Below are 19,728 nucleotides of genomic sequence, written 5' to 3'. Positions count from 1 at the left end.
TAACTAAGATATGATCCCTCTTATGAGAACTTACCTTCACTCTTACCTCTTCATTTCCGCCGACTCCCTTCACCATGTGATTTTCCCCGCTTTTGTGTTGTTATTGCATTGCACTGCATTGCTTGGGTTGTATTGTGTACTGATTTTCTCTCTGCTTTTGTACAATTGTTTTATCTCGCATTAACTATTCAGTTTTTGAATTTTCAAGTTTAAACAGTAATCTAATAATAAAGAAATAGTATTTTACACATGTGGTTGAATTTCATAGAATTTGTTCACCCACTTTCCTCAGCTTCATTAAAAAACAAAAAAAGAATCTTCCAAAGATGCATAACCCATACTCCCCTAGCTTCATCATTCTAAAAAACAGGCAAACTAACATTAATAAACATGGATAATTGAATCTTGGTAGCCCTAAACCCCATCAGCTTCACTACAGGAACAAAGAAATCCACTCTGAAGTCTCCCCAAGATTAGACATTGCAGAAGAAAAGATTAGTGAACCCAAAGACGAAGCAAACTACAAAACTACCACAAGAAAGCTTGGGGGAAATTCTTCAGGACACTGGATTTGGCAACTATTTCTTGGATACGACATGAAAAGCACAAGTAGCAAAATCAAAAACAAGCAAATTGGGACTACATCACACTGAAAAACTTGTGTGTGTCAAAATAAAAAACAGCATGGAAAGGAAACCTAAAGAATGGAAGAAAATAATTGCAAGTCGTACATCTGATAAGTGGTTAGTATTCAGAATATACAAGGAACTTCTACAACTCAACAACAAAAACCAAATAACTTGACTTCAAAAATGAGCAAAGGACTTGAATAAACATTTCTCAAAAAAGAGATACACAAATGGCCACTAAGCATATACAAAGACACCAGCATCACTAACCATTAGGGAAATGCAAATCAAAACCATCACCTCACACCCATCAGGATGGCCACTATCCAAAAAACAGAAAATAAGAAGTTAGAAACCTTGTGCACTGTGTTGTGAATGTTGCCATTATGGAAAAGAGTATGGCGGTTCCTCAAAAAATTAAAAGAAAATACCATGCAGTACAGCATTCTCACTTCTGGATATATATCCAATTCGGAACAAGATCTTGAAGAGACCTTTGCACATTCTTCACAATAGCCAACAGGCGGAAGCAACTCAAATGTCCTTCAATAGATTAATAAAGAAAATATGGTATAATACAACAAGATATTATGCAGCATTAAGAAGGAAATCTTTCCACATGCTACAACATAAGTGAAACTTGAGGACATTACACAAGTGAAATAAGCAAAATAAGCAGTCACAAGAGGACAAATACTGTGTAATGCCACTCATACAAGGTATCTAAAGTAGTCAAAGTTATAGAAATACAATACAAAGATGGTTACCAAAGGCTGGGGGAAATGGGAAGGAGGAATTAGTATTTAGTGGGTATAGAGTTTCAGCGTTGCAAGATGAAAAAGTTCTAGAGATCTGTTGCATAACAATGTTAATATATTTAGCGCTACTGAACTGCACAGTTAAAAATGGTTAAGATGGTAAATGTAATGTTATGTGCTTTTACTACAACAACAGAAAAATCCTGCAACCAAATACTGTTTTAGACTTACACAATGTGAAATAATGAATCACCAGAAGGCTTGCATTCTAAGAAATCTTGAAGAAGTATTTCAAATAGAAGGAAAATGATAGCAGATGGAAATCTAGAAAAATGAGGAACACTAGAAATGGCAAATCTGTGGGTAAATATAAATGTCCTTATTTTAAAAACTTGTTTCAAAAACAAATGACTTTATATTATGTGGTTTATAACCAGTAGAAGTAAATGTATGACAATAACTCAAAGACTAGGCGGAAAGATATGAAGGTATAAAATTCTAATACTATACATAAAGTGACATAATATTACTTGAAAGTAGATCATGATAAAGATACTCTTGTGGGGGTTGAATTGGCCCCTTCAAAACATATGTTCAAATCCTAAGCTCTGTACCTGTGAATATGTCCTTACTTGGAAACAGGGTGTTTGCAAATGTAATCAAGTTAAGATGCAGTATACTGGATTAGGATGAACTTTATCCAGTGACTGATGTCTTTATAATACCAGGTAAATTTGAGTACACAAACACAACAGAGAGGGAAAACGTCCACATAAAGCCACAAAGACATAAGGGGGAACACCATGTGAATGTGTCATTGGAATGACACATCTATAAACCAACGGACACCAGGGATTGCAGGCAACTACCAGATGCTAAAAGAGAAGGATCAAACAGATTCTCCTTCCGGGCCTCCAATAGAAACCAACCTTGCCAATACATTAATTACAGACTTACAGCCTCCAGAACAGTGAGAGAATAAATTTGTTGTTTTAAGCCACCCAGTTTGTGATACTTTCTAAAGATAGCCTTAGGAAACTACATGTGTACTATATATGCTAAAGCAATCGTTACAATTTTTTAAAAGAATTACAACTAGTAGGATATGAAAGGAGATGAAATGGAAAAAAAATTCAATTAGTCCAAAAATAGGCAGAAGGAAATGTAGAACAGATAGGACAAAAGAAAACAAATAGAAAGCTGATAGATTTAAACTCTAAAATATAAAAATCATATTAAACATAAATGGTCTAAACACTCCCCTCATGAAAAGTGAGAAATTGCCTAATTTAGATAAAAAGCAAAATCCAGCTATATGGTCTAAAAGAAAACCTGCATGAAATCTAAAGACTCAAATAGGTTAAAAGGATAGGAAAAGCTGTGTTGTGTTAACACTAATCAAAAAAATAGTTATTGGAGTGGCCATAGTGATATCAAACAGGCCAAGCACAGTGGCTCATGCCTGTAATCCCAGCACTTTAGGAAGCCAAGTCTGGAGGACTGCTTGATCCCAGGAGTTCAAAACTAACCTAGGCAACATAGTGATATCCTGTCTCTACAAAAAATAAAAAGTTAGCTGGGCATAGTGTCCTGTAGTCCCAGCTACTCAGGTGCTTAAGGCAGGAGGATCACTTGCCAGATGGTTGGGGCTGCAGTGAGCCATGATTGTGCCATTGTACACCAGCCTGGGTGACAGAGTGAGATCCTGACTCGAAGGAAGGAGGGAAGGGAGCGAGGGAGGGAGGGAGGGGGTGAATTTCAAAGCAAAGAATATTACCAAGAAATAAGGAGGTTATTTCACAATTATACAGGGATCAATTCATCCTAAGTGTTTATTCATACAATAGTGGAGCTTGAAAATAACATGAAGCAAGAGTTAATAGAACTTAAATGAGAAACAGAAAATCCTCATAATGGTTGGAGATTTTAATAACCTTCTCTCAGTATTAATAAAATAAGTTGGTAGAAATTCAGAAAGGATAATGACCATCAGCCAACTTGTGCTAATTGATGTTTTTAGAATTCTTGGCACAACAGCAGAGTATACGTTATTTACAAGCACATGTGGACCACTTACCAAGATGGACCAGAATCTTCTTTATAAATCTCAATAAACTTAAAAGGATTCAAATCATACAAAGTATATTTTCTGGCCAGAATGGAACTGAATTGGAAATCAACAGCAAAATGGTATCTGGAAAATTGGAACTGTTACTAAACTAACACACTTCTAAAAAATCCACAGGCCAATCAGAGAAATGCAAATCCAAACCACAATGAGATACCATCTCACACCAGTTAGAATGGCAATCATTAAAAAGTCAGGAAACAACAGGTGCTGGAGAGGATGTGGAGAAATAGGAACGCTTTTACACTGTTGGTGGGATTGTAAACTAGTTCAACCATTATGGAAAATAGTATGGCAATTCCTCAAGGATCTAGAACTAGAAGTACCATATGACCCAGCCATCCCATTACTGGGTATATACCCAAAGGATTATAAATCATGCTGCTATAAAAATACATGCACACGTATGTTCACTGCGGCACTATTCACAATAGCAAAGACTTGGAATCAACCCAAATGTCCATCAGTGACAGACTGGATTAAGAAAATGTGGCACGTATACACCTTGGAATACTATGCAGCCATAAAAAAAAGATGAGTTTGTGTCCTGTGTAGGGACATGGATACAGCTGGAAACCATCATTCTCAGCAAACTATCGCAAGAACAGAAAACCAAACACTGCATGTTCTCACTCATAGGTGGGAACTGAACAATGAGATCACTTGGACTCGAGAAGGGGACTCACACACCGGGGCCTATTATCGGGAGGGGGAAGAGGGAAGGGATTGCATTGGGAGTTATACCTGATGTAAATGACTGGTTGATGCGTGCTGACGAGTTGACGGGTGCAGCACACCAACATGGCACAAGTATACATATGTAACAAACCTGCACGTTATGCACATGTACCCTAGAACTTAAAGTATTAAAAAAAAAAAAAAATCCACAGGCCAAAGAGGAAAGCAAAGTAAAATTAGAAATTCTTTTGAACTGAATTAAAATAATACAGAACATTTAAAAATCTATGGGATACAGTTAAAGCAGTACTTGGACATTTGTAATGATAAACACATATATTAGAGGGGAAAAAGATCTCAAATCAATTACCCCAGCTATGTTTTTAAGAAATGAGAAAAAGAGGAGCAAGTCAAATCGTAGATAAGAATAAGAAAGAAATAATATAGAACAGAGGGAAAAAAATAGAAAGCAGAAACCAATAGAAAAGAATCAATAAAACCAAAAGGTGGTTATTTGAAATTTTCAAAAATAATAAACAATTAGCCAGATAGATCAGGCATAAAGAAGGGAAGACATAAGTGACCAATATCAAGAGAGATGTTTCACCACAGATTCTACAGATGTTAAAATATAACAAGAAAATATTTTTGAACAATTTCAGCCAATAAACTTGAGAACTTAGGTAAAATGAATAAATGAATATTTGATCTTGTTTTGTGACGATTTGTGAAGTTCACCCAAAAAGAAATAGATAATCAGAGTAGCCATATATCTATCATGAGTACTGAATTTGTAGTTAAATCCTCCCTACAAGGAAAATTCAGATCCAGAAATCTTCAGTGGCAAAGTCTATCAAACATGTAAGGAAGAAATAATAACAATATGATGCAAACTCTCCAAAAAAAAATGAAGAGATGGGAACACTTGCCAACTCATTCAATAAGTCCAGCAATATCCTGATGTCAAAGCCAGATAAAAACATTTTGAGGAAAGAAACTACAGCCTAATACTCCTCATGAACATTGATATAAAAACTTTTGACAACTTTTAGCAACCCAAATACAAAAATATATACACAGAATAGTACCTCGTGGCCAAGTGGGGCTTGCAAAATTGGCTTAACATTTAAAAAATCACTCAATATGTTTTGTTCCACCAAACCCACAGCAGGAGTCACCCCAAAAGTGACAGCACGGGAGTTTCCACAAGGGAGTGTCCTGAGTCATCCTGAGACTAGGCTGGTTGGGATTCAAAGAAAGAAGCCCTAAACACCAGAGTGATCAGTCCAAAGCATTTATTAGGGGAACTTTTATATGAGTGAACTGCAGCAATCCTCACCACAAACAGCAAGAGAAAAGGCTAGAAGTTCACAACAAGGGGATTAGGATATGGAGTTTATATGAGGGCTTAAGGAATTTGGCTCAGGGCCAGTTTATTTTAGTGTTTTGGGCAACAACCTAGATACCTTTATCAGTGCCTGGAAATGTTTTAAGGTCTCAGTTTGGATTCAAGCCTACTGGGAAAAATCTGCAGCTGACCGGGTCACAAAGCAGTCAAGGCACTCTGTGATTTTTGGTCAGGACACAGAAAGATGACTGGGGAACGTGGAGCCTCTACACAACATAATTCACTGTATTAACAGACTAAACAAGGAAAAAAATGATCATCTGAATAGACACAGAAAAAGCATTTGACAAAATCCAACATCTGTTCCTCATAAAAACTCCCAGCATATGAGGAAAAGAAGGGAACTTCCTTAAGATTTTGAAGGGCATTTACAAAAAAAGCTATAATTAACATGATGATGGTGGGAAACTGAATGACTTCCCCCTAAGATCAGGAAAAATGCAAGAATATCTGCTTTATTGCTTCTAGTCAACATTGTATGGGAGAGTCTAGCCAGATTGGAAAAGAAGAAATAAAATTATCTATGTAATTTTTAAAATCCTATTTAATTTAGCAAGGTTGTAGGTTTTAAGATTTAAAAGAAAAAATAAATTGTAACTCTCCAGATAAGCAATTAACAATAAGACCAAGCAATTTGTCCATTTTGTCTAAATTGTTGAACACACTGGGTTAAAGTTGTTCATAATATCCTCTCCTTATCCTGTTAATGTGTGTAGAATCTGTATTAATGTCCCTTCTTTCGGTCCAAAACGATTTAGTTGTTTGGTCTCTTTTTCTTTTGATTAGTCTTATCAGGGCTTATTGATTTTATTATTTTCAAAGAATCATAGTTGGTTTTTTTATCTATTGTTTTTGTCTTTTCTCTTTCATTTATTTCCACTCTTACCTTTATTATTCCTTCCTCTTTGACTTCCTTTTTGCTTATTTTTTAAAAAAAATATTGATTTGGTTGATTTTGCCCTTGATTCTAGGGCATAAGCCTTAGTCGTTGGATGTAGTCATTAATTCTAAGATGTTGCTCAGTGGAATGTCCAAAGTTCTCACCCAGTCTGTATAACTTGGAAATATTTAAATTTCAAATATTTGAATTTAAATACTCAAAAATACACTATCTTCCCAGCATCAGACGACTGCTGAAATTTCACTTCAGCTCTTCCAGTCTTCCAACTGTTGCTGTCCATTGGGTTCTTTGGGTCTTACCACTTGCATGTACTGTTATATTGTCAGCTAAAGCTTTGAGGGGATTTTTTTAGACAGATTTTGGGACTCCCTTTTCAAGGTTCCTGCCCCAATTTTCAGTTGATCTGGCATTTCCAAATTTCAACTTCTGAGTTTTTTAGAATGGGATGAATGCTGCTTTATACTGGCACTCTATTCCCCATGTACTGCACAGAGTAATGCCCTCATGAAAAAACCTGGATAAATGTGGATCTTACCCACTATTTTTCCCTTCTTTCTAGAATTGTATACCCTCCTGTGTTTTCATGCTATTTTGGTTGCTTTCCAGGGTCTTCGAAAAGAATCTCTTCCTTGTCCAGAGTTTATAATTATTTGCAACAGGGTCTGTCCAACATAAGCTACTGTGTCACTTCCAGAAGCTAGAAGTCCCTCTTTTATTTTTTGATTATTATCTTTGAAAAGTATGGAATCTTCCTGGATCAACTATTTTCAGCAGATTCATGCAGCATTTAAGTCAGAGCCATATCCCAGCAATTTTTCTGTGTAACACAGGATTTTAAAGACAGTCTAGGTAAGAGATAATAGGTAGTAGCAATAAAGGTAGTGACAAGTGGTCAAATTCCATTTTCTTTCATTCAGATTATTTTATGTGCCAATATTCTGCTGTTAGAGAGTTCGGACAAGCTATAAGAAACTAAATTATCTTTTCTCTTTCAGCATTTCTCAAATCTTTTAAAATCAAAAGAATTGCATGTATTTTTAGTAATAGAAAAATATGCTTTGACAAATTGTTCTTTATTTCCTATTTCCAAAAAGAGCTTATGGTTGTCTGGTGCAAGTATCATAGACATTGCTGATTTCTGGCTACATTTCTATCCCCTCTCTTCCATGCACAGCCCAAGTTCAGCTAAATTGTCTAACATAAATTTTCATAGACGCTATGTAGAGAATTGCTGAACGGAAGATGAGTGGAATCTGTGAGAACAGAGTCACCTCCACTGCCTAAATAAGAGATGATTTGTGTAAAGAATATCTAGGAAGAAAATCAATCAATGTTCATGAATGATTAGTCTGCAGGGAGTAATGTAGATGAACTTAAGTTTCTGGCTTGTGCAATGAAATGGATGGTATTGTCAAGCCCTGAGACAGGAAACAGTAGATATGAGAGAGGAAAACATATGTGATTTTCAGCTTTGGAGTATGAGATGTCCTTGAGATTTTTATTTGGAGGCACCTATCTAATATCCATCTGCAGTATTGCCTCCATTTTTTTTCTGCACCATATGCCTCTTATCATAGTGTAACTATGAATTTTTTAACTCCCATTTTTAATAACTAACGTTTCCCAGAAAATAAAGCAAACAAAAGGGAGCAAATTCCTAGTCTGGCATTTTAAGTATTCCACACTCTGGCTTTTTTTTTTTTTTTTCTTCTTTAACGTTTCAACCTATTGGCCATTATTCTCTACAAGATGGTGGTTTATAGTGTCCACATAATTAGGAAACAGACAGTTATAGAGAAGGCCTAGTGAAGTTCCATTCAGGCAAAGGTAGTGAGCAGAATATTGTGATTTGTTTACTTAAAACCCTGAGATGAAAAGCAAAGTGAGTAAAAGAAAGACTAGATGGCCAGGCATGCTGGTTCACGCCTGTAATCCCTGCACTTTGGGAGACCGAGGTGGGTGGATCACCTGAGGTCAGGAGTTCGAGACCAGCCTAGCCAACGTGGTGAAACCCTGTCTCTACTAAAAAATCTGCAGGGGCCAGGCATAGTGGCTCACGCCTGTAATCCCAGCACTTTTGGGAGGCCGAGGCGGGTGGATCACGAGGTCAGAAGATCGAGACCATTCTGGCTAACACAGTGAAACCCCATCTCTACTAAAAATACAAAAAAAAGTAGCCAGGTGTGGTGGCGGGTGCTTGTAGTCCCAGCTACTCAGAAGGCTAAGGCAGGAGAATGGCCTGAACCCAGGAGGCGGAGCTTGCAGCGAGCCGAAATCGCACCACTGCACTCCAGCCTGGGTGACAGAATGAGACTCCATCTCAAAAAACAAAACAAAACAAACAAACAAAAAAAGTCAGCTGGGCGTGGTGGCACACGTCTGTAATCCCAGCTATTCTGGAGGCTGAAGCAGGAGAATCGCTTGAACCTGGAAGGCAAAAGTTGCAATGAGCCGAGATCAGGCCATTGCACTCCAGCCTGGCTGACCACAGCGAAACCCTGCCTAAAAAAAAAAACAAACAAACAAATAAAAAGACTAGGAATTTTCCTTCTTGTACACCTTCATCAAAGTAAGTCTTTCTATTTGTGCAAGTTTAGAAACTGCAATTACAGACTTCTTGGCACTATGGAGCCTAATGGTCAAGCAACCCTGCAATGGAGAGACAGTATAAAAATTATCTGGACAATGTAACACTTTATCACTTGTTCAAAAATTTGAGAGGATGAGAATAAGATTTCTGGTATGTGTTATGATAATGCATTTATTGCTACAGTTAGTTATGTATTTTTTGGCACAGTGTTTACCTGCTAATCTTTCAATAGAGTTAAGATAAAATTCAATTGTAGGCATTTTTCCCTTCTATTGGGTTAACGAGTCCAAGCGAACTGAGCAAAGGTTGCAGGGAGCCCCATCATGGCTGAGCAAGACCTGGTGAGGCATCCACTGGCTGCTGGGAGGAGAGCATTAGATGTACCTTCTAAACAGCACTGTCCAATAGATATATAATGCAAGCCACATATATAATTTTAAATTTTCTAATATTTATACTTAAAAAGCAAGAAGAAATAAGATGACTTTCACCCAACACTGTTTCCAAATAAGCAGTATTCTGAAGGACACGAGGAATCCTCAGAAAAATAAGCTCTAGCTCTGAGGTGCTGATTATGGTAGGGCAATCAATACAGATCAAAACATGGCACAGGGAGCTTAACTTCCGAGAGAGAGTAGAAAACCGATAGAGCCAAGAAATATTTCCCCTTTGACTTATTTTTAACCTGAGTAGCTATCCTATGCCAAGAGCTGTGCAGTTTTCATTTACCCCATGCCAACAACATAAGTAGGCTCTACTGACCAGGAAGTTAATATGCCCGAGGTATGTTTTCAATGGAAGAGGCTGAGGGTCACCCAACTTATATCTCGAAATGTCACAACTTGTACAAGCTCTCTCCTGGGAGGCAAGAGTAGGTGAAATGAGCACACTCTATGCCAGGCAAACAAACCTCGACGCTTAGCTGCCCCGCACCTCCTAGGGCCGGAAGCTTCTCGGCCCAAAGCAGCTCCTGGACGCAACGTCCGTCCCGCAGTCCAATCAGCAGCCGCGACCCGGGGCCCGCCCAGGTCGCGTCACGAGTCAGCCAAAGATGGCTGCGCCCAGGCAATTTGAGCAAAGGCCGCAGTGACCCCCGGCGTGGCTGAGGAAGAACTGAGGAGGCACCCGCAGGCTGCTGGGAGGAGAGCATAAGGTACTGGTATTACGGGGGAGGGGGTGAAGTAAATGTCCCGGTGTCAAGAGAAGCAGGGCGCGGCGACACGCTAGCTACCAGCAGCGCTGCGCGTAAATGAGAGCAAGTAGAAGTGTAGTTGGCCCTTTGGTGCTCTCTTCACTTTGCACTCTAGAAGGAAAGACCTTATATTTAAATTAACCCAATAGAAGGGAAAAATGCCTGAGATGAATTTAATCCCAGGTTTATTGTCAATTTACAAGGTGACCACGGCCAAATTTAATTTTCAGAGGCCCCACTTTACCTATCTCTCAGATAGGCCCCACATTGCCTATCTCTCAGAGCTCTCCCAAGAATGACAAGAGATAGGTAACACAAAAATCTTTCGAAATATTTGTAGTTTTTACAGGCGGCGTTGTCTTTGATAGGTATTTGTTATTAATATCGGAGACAAAATGCCCACAGGGGCTGCCCAGTCAGGACTTCTACTGAATTAAGGGTGACTAGAAACACACAGTGTAGAAATGGGTATTTCACAGGACTTGGAACCTCACCGATATGCAGAGAAAAGTAGTGATACCATTGGGCAGAATATGTTGGGGAAATCACTTCTTTTATTTCTGACATATTACACATACATTTCATATATATATGTATATACTGCTCAGTACAATATATACATACTGAATTTGATTATATATATATTCCACCACCCCATACACAAAATCATTCAGAGCTCCTGTACAGTGGGGATTGTGTCTTATCATTATTGTAACCAAGGCCCTCAAAAATTTGACTACCAGAAACCTAGACCTAAATTTCTAAGGCTGCATTGTCCTTACTAGGTTAACTTTAAGTCTAGATATATGGAATGTCAATGTACTCAACATTTCCAAATGACCTCTTATCGATATAAAACAGGTAGCAATAAATAAACGAGCACCTGTAATGTTGTAGGAAATAAATGAGAAAATCTGGTTTCATAAAACCATGTTTTCCTTTGTTTTTATCCCTGAATTTTTTTTTTTTTTTTTTTTTGAGACGGAGTCTCGCCCTCTCACCCAGGCTGGAGCGCAGTGACAAGATCTCGGCTCACTGCAACCTCCACCTCCCAGGTTCAAGAGATTCTCCGGCCTCAGCCTCCCGAATACCTGGGATTACAGGCAGCTGCCACTGGGCCTGGCTAATTTTTGTATTTTTAGAAGAGAGGGAGTTTCACCATGTTGGCCAGGCTGGTCTTGAACTCCTGACCTCAGGTGATCCGTCTGCCTTGGCCTCCCAAAGTGCTGGGATTGCAGGCGTGAGCCACTGTGCCCAGCCTTTGTTTTTCTTAACTGTTACCCTGAAACTTGTTTAATGAGCCAAATCTTTAATTTAAAACTCATCATTCACTATTCCCTTAATTTTGACATTTTCACCCTAACTAGTACAGACATCAACAAACTATTGGCATGTAGGCCATATGCAGCCTATAGCTTTCCTATGTACAGCCACCTAGCTAAGAATGATTTTTATGTTTTTATAGAGTTTTTTAAAAAGCAAATATTCAACAAAAGCTGTATGTTACCTGCAAAGCCTACCATATTTACATCTGGCCCTTTAAAGTTTGCTGAGCCCTGATCTCGGGTATACCTAGAAATGAAATTGCTAGGTATGTGTGTCTTCTACCTGCTAAATCATACCAAATTCTTTCCCAAAGTGACTGTACAGTTTGGGTAAAGCTACCCCACATTCTGTACACAGAATGTAGTTTTAGCTACCCCACGTTCTTGCCAATAATTGGAATTGTCAGATTTTAATTTTAGCTAACCTATGGGTACCTATTGGTATCTCACTGTGGGTTGTTCCCCTGATTATAATGAAGGTGAGCATATTTTCATGTTTATTGGCTGTGAAGTGCCTGTTCAAATATTTTGTCAGTTTTTCCATAGGGCTGCTTACCTTTTTCGTGTTGATACGTAGTTCCATGTATGTTCTGGGTACTAACTACTCTTTTGTCAGTTGTATTGCATTTTCTCCCACACTAGCTTATCTTTATGGTATATACTGATAACCCTAGGTTCTTAACCTCAGTACTGTTAGTTTTATAAGTCTTTTATGTTTGGTGCTATTTGTGAATTGTTTAGGAAATAGTTTCAAGGATTATGAAGATATTCTGTATTTCCTAAAAACTTTATGTGTTGCTTTTCATGTTCTGGTTTTTGTTTCACTTAGATTTTTTTTTATATAACATATATGCAATGTTTTTTTCACATTAGCTCTGCAGTATTATTTTTAGTCTTCAGAAGGTTTTTAAAATTCTTCCTATAAATTCTTGAGAAATGATATCTTCATGTTTTTTAAGGCTCAAAATGGAAAATCATAAATCCAATAATACCAAGGAAAACATAATTTTTGATATATTCAGAAAAATTAACCAGCTTCCAGAGGCAGAAAGGTAAGATCCCTTCTTAATTTAAAAATACCTTTTATCAGGTGGATTTTCACCACTGATTCATTATCTCAAATTTATCTGGTTTGAGTATAAACAACACGGAATGTCAGGAGGAAATTGCCCTTTTCTTGCCTGGATGAGAGCGTTTAACCATTTTGCTCAATATCACGTAGCTAATTGTGGAAGTTGAGGCTGGAACTCATGTCTTTGGACATATCTAACTGTACAATATTTTGAGTTTTTCCATTAGGCTTGGAGATTAGTAAAATGTAAACATTTACAGACCCATTTAAATAACAAAACTTTAAAATAACTTTTAAAATGTCTTTTGTTTCCAGTTCATTCTGTCAGTATGCTTACCAGTCTAAGAGTACCATAGAATACACATAGCAAGATAGAGAATGTCAGAGAAATAGGATCATGGCTAAAGATCTTTAAGATATTATTAGAGGGCCAGGCGTGGTGGCTCATGCCTGTAATCCTAGCACTTTGGAAGGCCAAGGTAGGTGGATCACCTGAAGTCAGGAGTTCAGACTAGCCTGGCCAACATGGTGAAACCCCGTCTCTACTAAAAGTACAAAAATTAGCTGGGCGTGGTGGCGGGCGCCTGTAATCCCAGCTCCTCGGGAGGCTGAGGCAGGAGAATTGCTTGAACCCGGGAGGCGGAGGCGGAGGTCGCAGTGAGCCGAGATCACGCCACTACACTCGTCTGGACGACAAGAGCAAGACTCTGTCTCCAAAAAAAAAAGATATTATTAAAGAGAAAAACCAATATAGGGAACATACTGATCTTTGCCAGGCAGCTACTGTGTACTTCCACAAAATGTCTTACACTTTGTTGACAGTCAAGAAGGTCTCTCTGAATATAAAAGGATGAAAAGCAGCCGCCTGGGAAGGAGAGAGGGACGTGTCTTAAGTAGAGGGAATAGCATATGCCTAGCCACAAGATAGCCAAGGCTTGTGGTACTTGAGTAACCATTGTTACTGAAGTACTAAGGAAGTGGGCATAAGGACCAAGAATAGTTTTGAGCAGGGGAATGATGTTAGCATTTCTAAAGAACATTCCAGCTGCTTTTTGTAAAGCAGATTCGAGGTAGGAAAGAAAGGAAATACAAAGACCAGTAGAAAAACCAGCATGGTAATCCTAGTGAGTGGAGATGGCAGGGGTGGTGACAGTTGGGATGAAAAGAGGATGGATTTAAAATACATTCTGGAAGCATAATCTTGCTATCTTCAGGAATAAAAACTGAACAAATCCCCATCTTGCTGCCACTTATCATCTTAATCAGGGAGAACCTATAAATCAAGCCCAGTAGTGTTCAGAACAAGGATCTCTGAGGGGAAGAAAAAAAAAAAAGGCTAGTAGTAAGAACTTGGTGAGATTTTAAAAGCTCTTTCACCCCCATCCCCACCCTCCAACTCCACTCCCTTCTAGTTGTTTTCCTGAGTAACAAAAACTTTTAAAGCAAAAAAGGAACTATGTCCATGTTTCCAGGCCAGCAAGATAGGGAAAGTGAGAAAGACTGACAAAAGAAGAGTCACACCCGTAATGGTGTGACACCTGCTGGCTCACATCTGTAATCCCAGCACTTTGGGAGGCGGAGGCGGGCTAATCACTTGAGGTCAGGAGAAGACTAGCCCGGCCAACATGGCAAAACCCTGTCTCCACTAAAAATACAAAAATTAGCCAGGTGTGGGGGCGCGTGCCTGTAGTCCTAGCTACTGGAGAAGCTGAGGCACGAGAATAGTTTGAACCTGGGAGGTGGATCATGCCACTGCACTCCAGCCTGGGCGACAGAGCAAGACTGTCTCAAAAATGAGTAGATGGTGGCAACTTTCAAGAAAAGAAAGTAGGCTGTCACTGGGTTCTTTACCAAATTAGAAAGAATATATGGAACTGCAAAGTAAAATTTAGTTTAGAGGCAATAAATGCTTGCAATCATTGCCATCTAAACTGGGCAGATGACAGTGTCCTGTTATCTTCGCCTTGTTCCTATTTTTTCTCTTCATTCCCATTTTATCTGCTAAGTTTGAATCTTCATTTCTTCTTGGATTATTAATCAGGTATTTAACAGTTACTTGGCATGTCCTCCAGTGTATGGAGCTTTCTTAATATCAAAAACTTCATTTTCTGATCTACAGAAATACTTTCACGTACATGTTTGTTGTTTGTTAAACTTGGGCTGTTTCATGTCTATTTCTTGTGTTATGTCTTATCAAAGTCATGAGTTTTTAGTTGGTATAGGTACTTTTTTGGAAAACTGGCAAGGGGCTGCTAGGTAACAATTTTGAGCTAATTTTTTTTTTTTTTTTTGAGACGGAATCTCGCTCTGTCACCCAGGCTGGAGTGCAGTGGCCAGATCTCAGCTCACCGCAAGCTCCGCCTCCCGGGTTCACGCCATTCTCCTGCCTCAGCCCTCTAGTAGCTGAGACTACAGGCGCCTGCCACCACACCGGGCTAGTTTTTTGTATATTTTTTAATAGAGATGGGGTTTCACCGTGTTAGCCAGGATGGTCTCGATCTCCTGACCTCGTGATCCGTCTCGGCCTCCCAAAGTGCTGGGATTACAGGCTTGAGCCACCGCGCCTGGCCTGTGCTATTTTTAGTTAAAAATTTTGACTTTAGCTATGGGAAAAATCTGGTTAGGAGAGCAAAGTTTGCTATGCAGATTTCACTTGTACTACTTTTTATTTATTTGTATATGTAACATACTTGTAAACAAATGGGCTTATATATAACATATGTATATATGTATTTTTTATGTATTTTATATATATGTAGGCAAATTATTTACCTGAGCATTGGGATTTAAAATGGGAATAATATACATTTCACGATTGTTATGATGAAATAATATTTTAGAGGAAGTGTTCAAGTTTTTTATTTCCCAAACCCCCACAAAAAAACACAAGTTTTCACATTTACATGGTTTTTGTGGTTGATAGTTTCTCCAGGCTGTCATCACTAATTATTAACTATGTACCTCAAGTTCCTGAACTGCCGCTGTCTTGTACTACCATGAGCATTTTCATAGAATTCTGTTATATCTCAAGTTTACATATCTTTCTTCTGCAGTAATATTTAACTATGTTAACCTTGAAGATAGAAGATAATTTTTTGTGCCTTTAGCACCGAGTCTGCTGCATACAGTGGGGTTCTCAATGATAGGCATCATGACTGCAGTGTCAGATAAGAAAAGTAATACCTTATACAATGTTAGGAAGCTAGAGTTCCTAGAAAAGCTATTTTAGATGAGTGTAAGCCATAGAAGTTAGAGGGGGTACTGTGTGGCTACTATGGCTAGTTAAGAGTAATGAAATTTTAAGATTGACTGTATTGTAGATAGCAATGCAAGCAGTAAAAAAGCTAAGTAGTAGTCTGAAAAGTTTGGAGTCAATATTTTCAATATTCAGCAATCATGTTAGGCATTACTTTTTCCCAAAACTAAAGAATGCATAGGACATAGGTTAAAAGTTCATACATAACCTTGGCTTCAAATCCAGTTCTACCACTACCTCAAAACATCAGTTTATTTCTCATCAATGGGTTATTATAAAGTACCTAGCATAGGGTATTGCTTAAATGTTAGTACTCCCAATCCTGACACTAATGTTTCAGGGAAGAGTGAAAGGAAACACATTAACTCCACATTATTGAACATCATCTGTGTCAGGCTGAATACATCTTTGATTGTCTTCCGGTTGTTTAAAGACTAGTGTAGAAGCCTGACATGTAAATCAGTGATTAAATAAGATAGTACTGTCTTGTAATGTGTTGTGCTAGAGAGGTAAGTATTATGGGAGCTCAGAGGAGAGGCACCCACTGGCTGCTGGGAGAAGAGCAAAAACCTATATATAAAGCAATTTTTAAGATTTTGGTTCTATAAGGGATAGATGTTATATCCAGTTAGTGTATTCCCAAAATCCTATTAAGTTCCGTAACACGTGTCAGAATCGGGAAAGCTCACACACACAATAAAGCCAAAGAAAAAGTTCTTTCTCCTCACCCTTTCAGGAATCTACTTGAAAATGGATCAGTTTATGTTGGATTAAATGCTGCTCTTTGTGGCCTCATAGCAAACAGTCTTTTTCGACGCATCTTGAATGTGACAAAGGCTCGTATATCTGCTGGCTTGCCAATGGCAGGGATACCTTTTCTTACAACAGACTTAACTTACAGATGTTTTGTAAGTTTTCCTTTGAATACAGGTAAATTCTACTTCACTATCACCAAAGAGTTTGCCTTAGTATATGTTATTTGCAGCTTTAGTCCATACTTACTAATATCAGGTAGCTACATGCTGTAATGCAGTGTTTAGATAAGATTAAATCTTGCTAGCCTCTCTGTGGCAAGTAATTCATATTAGCATGGTCTACCAACCAAGATGCACATATACAGCAATTCTAAATACTTTCCTTTTTCTTTGAGATGGAGTTTTGCTGTTGTTGCCCAGGTTGGAGTGCCTTGGTGCAATCTTGGCTCACTGCAACTTCCACCTCCTGGGTTCAAGCGATTCTCCTGCCTCAGCCTCCTGAGTTGCTGTGATTACAGGCGCCCACCACCACGGCCGGCTAATTTTTTGTATTTTTAGTATAGACAGGGTTTCACCATGTTGGCCAGGCTGGTCTCAAACTCCTCACCTCAGGTGATCCACCCGCCTCAGCCTCTCAAAGTGCTGGGATTACAGGCGTGAGCCACTGCACCTGGCAATACTTTCCTTTTTCTAACATATCTTTCTCATTGCTCATTTAGAGTAAGAAATATTTGGAAATCCATATATATATATGGATATATATATGAAAATGATATGGAAATATTATATATATACAAATATGTTGGCTACCTTAGATTTTTTATATTTTATAGAGAAGTTCCTTAAAGGGGGAAAATATTTTAATGAGAATATGACTCTTTATATAGTAAATCTCTTAAAGCACTAAATCTCTTAAAGCACTAAATGCATATACAATGTTTATCAAATACATGGAGAACTGATTTCCTTTTGAAAATTTACCATGTGTGCTGAATGCTTTGAGTATAGTTAATCATAAAAAATCTTTTTTTTTTTTTTTTTTTGAGACGGAGCCTCGCTCTGCGGCCCAGGCTGGAGTGCAGTGGCCAGATCTCAGCTCACTGCAAGCTCCGCCTCCTGGGTTTACGCCATTCTACTGCCTCAGCCTCCGGAGTGGCTGGGACTACAGGCGCCCGCCACCTTGCCCAGCTAGTTTTTTGTATTGTTTTTTTAGTAGAGACGGGGTTTCACCGTGTTAGCCAGGATGGTCTCGATCTCCTGACCTCGTGATCTGCCCACCTCGGCCTCCCAAAGTGCTGGGATTACAGGCTTGAGCCACCGCGACCGGCCAAAATCTTCTGATTAATGATTTCAAATAAAGATATTACCATGGGTGCTAGGGAAGCCAGTCCATCTAAATTTTATTTTCTGTTAAGTTCTGCTCCAAATTTGTTTAAATTGGACAGTATTTTAATTCCCATGACCAGTGGAAACAATTTCTATGATCAAGGGAGATTAGAAATTGTTTGAACTATTTGAATTGAATTGAACAGACTGAACTGCCCATTGAATTGAACAGACTGAGTGAAAATATTAGCCCGGGTCTGTTGATAAAAAACAAGTGCAGAAAGCTAGCAGCAGCCCAAACCATGAGATTATTATATCTACGTTCAGAACAAATTACAGAGTTTTTTTTCCTAAAATAGTTTTATCAATCATTCCTAGCTATTTTAAGTTACTCATAGATGTAATTATACCTTTTATCATGCTTTGTAGAATTACATTTGATATATTGCCTGAAAAATATCTGTGATACAGAAAAGAGGATCTTACATTCTTTAAATTATGTTTGCTTGATTATCATAACCTTCATTTCCAGAACTAATTTATTTCCTAGGTGATTTGGATTGTGAAACCTGTACCGTAACACGGAGTGGACTGATAGGTCTTGTTGTTGGTGGTCTATACCCTGTTTTCTTGGCTATACCTGTAAATGGTAGCCTAGCGGCCAGGTAGGAAATGAAAAACTTTTTATAATATATGATTACCTATAAAACTCACAACTTAAAGCAGCAAATATATTTTGTTTTTAAGTCATTTAGACCAAAGGCAATGTTACCCTCTTGATTAGAAGTTAGCAAGACCTGTTTCTTCTTATAATCAAATTCTACTTATCAAGAATTTCAAACAGTTCTACTTGGTATATAGTTCAGGCTATTAACCTTAATTTGTGTACTGAATACTAAACTAACTACAAAGCTGCAAACAGTATTATGCATGAAACTTCAGTCATATAAACAATTATCTTGGATGAGTTTGAACACTTGCACTAAAGGAAAATTCCATCAGAAAATGTGTAGCTATTATATTAGCCTTCTATTCTAAAATAATTCTGGCTATTCTCTGTTGAACTCTTGGATCAGCAATCTATGCTATAGCCTTGAAGCAAACTGGATAAAGAAATAAAACAGTTTTTAGGATTAACAGACACTGAAGACCTTTACCTTAATCTTTAGTTTCATCTTAAGACTTCTAGGACTAATATATATCATAGATAGGTTTGCTACTTGATCCAACAATCTTTTCTATTGAACTGTCTCAATGTTTTCTTACAGGTATCAATCAGCTCTGTTACCACACAAAGGGAACATCTTAAGTTACTGGATTAGAACTTCTAAGCCTGTCTTTAGAAAGATGTTATTTCCTATTATGCTCCAGACTATGTTTTCAGCATACCTTGGGTCTAAACAATATAAACTACTTATAAAGGCCCTTCAGTTATCTGAACCTGGCCAAGAAATTCACTGATTTTAAACAAATATGTAAACAAAAATAAAATGGTAAAAACAGTTTATGTCTAATGTTATGCATAAACATGGACTTGTAATTTATCACATGAGGTATAATTCTGGGACCTACAACAAAAGGCTGAATCTAAGTAAAAGCTACCCACTTAAACAAGTTTAACTTCACTAGTTTGCCCAGTATTGTCTCTTCTACCTTGCTTGCTCTCCTCTTTTACCTTAGGTATTGAGTTTGGTCTGTAGTACACAAGAG

At 38.1% G+C, this 19,728-nt stretch overlaps 1 protein-coding gene across 2 annotated transcripts; it reads left to right on the top strand.

Moving 5' to 3' along the window:
* The first annotated feature begins 10,070 nt into the window (after positions 1 to 10,070).
* TMEM126A (transmembrane protein 126A) lies at positions 10,071 to 19,521 on the top strand. 2 transcript variants are annotated; one of them, XM_011938522.1, is made up of 5 exons: positions 10,071 to 10,245; positions 12,569 to 12,661; positions 16,674 to 16,867; positions 18,569 to 18,683; positions 19,287 to 19,521. In XM_011938522.1, the coding sequence occupies exons 2-5, from the start codon at positions 12,576 to 12,578 to the stop codon at positions 19,477 to 19,479; spliced, it is 588 nt and encodes a 195-aa protein (XP_011793912.1). In that variant the 5' UTR covers positions 10,071 to 10,245; positions 12,569 to 12,575; the 3' UTR covers positions 19,480 to 19,521. The 2 variants fall into 2 exon arrangements, with proteins under 2 accessions (XP_011793912.1, XP_011793913.1); XM_011938523.1 differs by lacking the exon at positions 12,569 to 12,661.
* The last annotated feature ends 207 nt before the right edge of the window (positions 19,522 to 19,728 follow it).

The sequence above is a fragment of the Colobus angolensis genome, unplaced genomic scaffold (assembly GCF_000951035.1).
Source record: "Colobus angolensis palliatus isolate OR3802 unplaced genomic scaffold, Cang.pa_1.0 Scaffold174, whole genome shotgun sequence".
In the NCBI taxonomy this organism is placed as follows: domain Eukaryota; kingdom Metazoa; phylum Chordata; class Mammalia; order Primates; family Cercopithecidae; genus Colobus; species Colobus angolensis.
The sequence above is the reverse complement of the archived record's forward strand: the minus strand, read 5'-3'. Positions and strand labels throughout refer to the sequence as shown.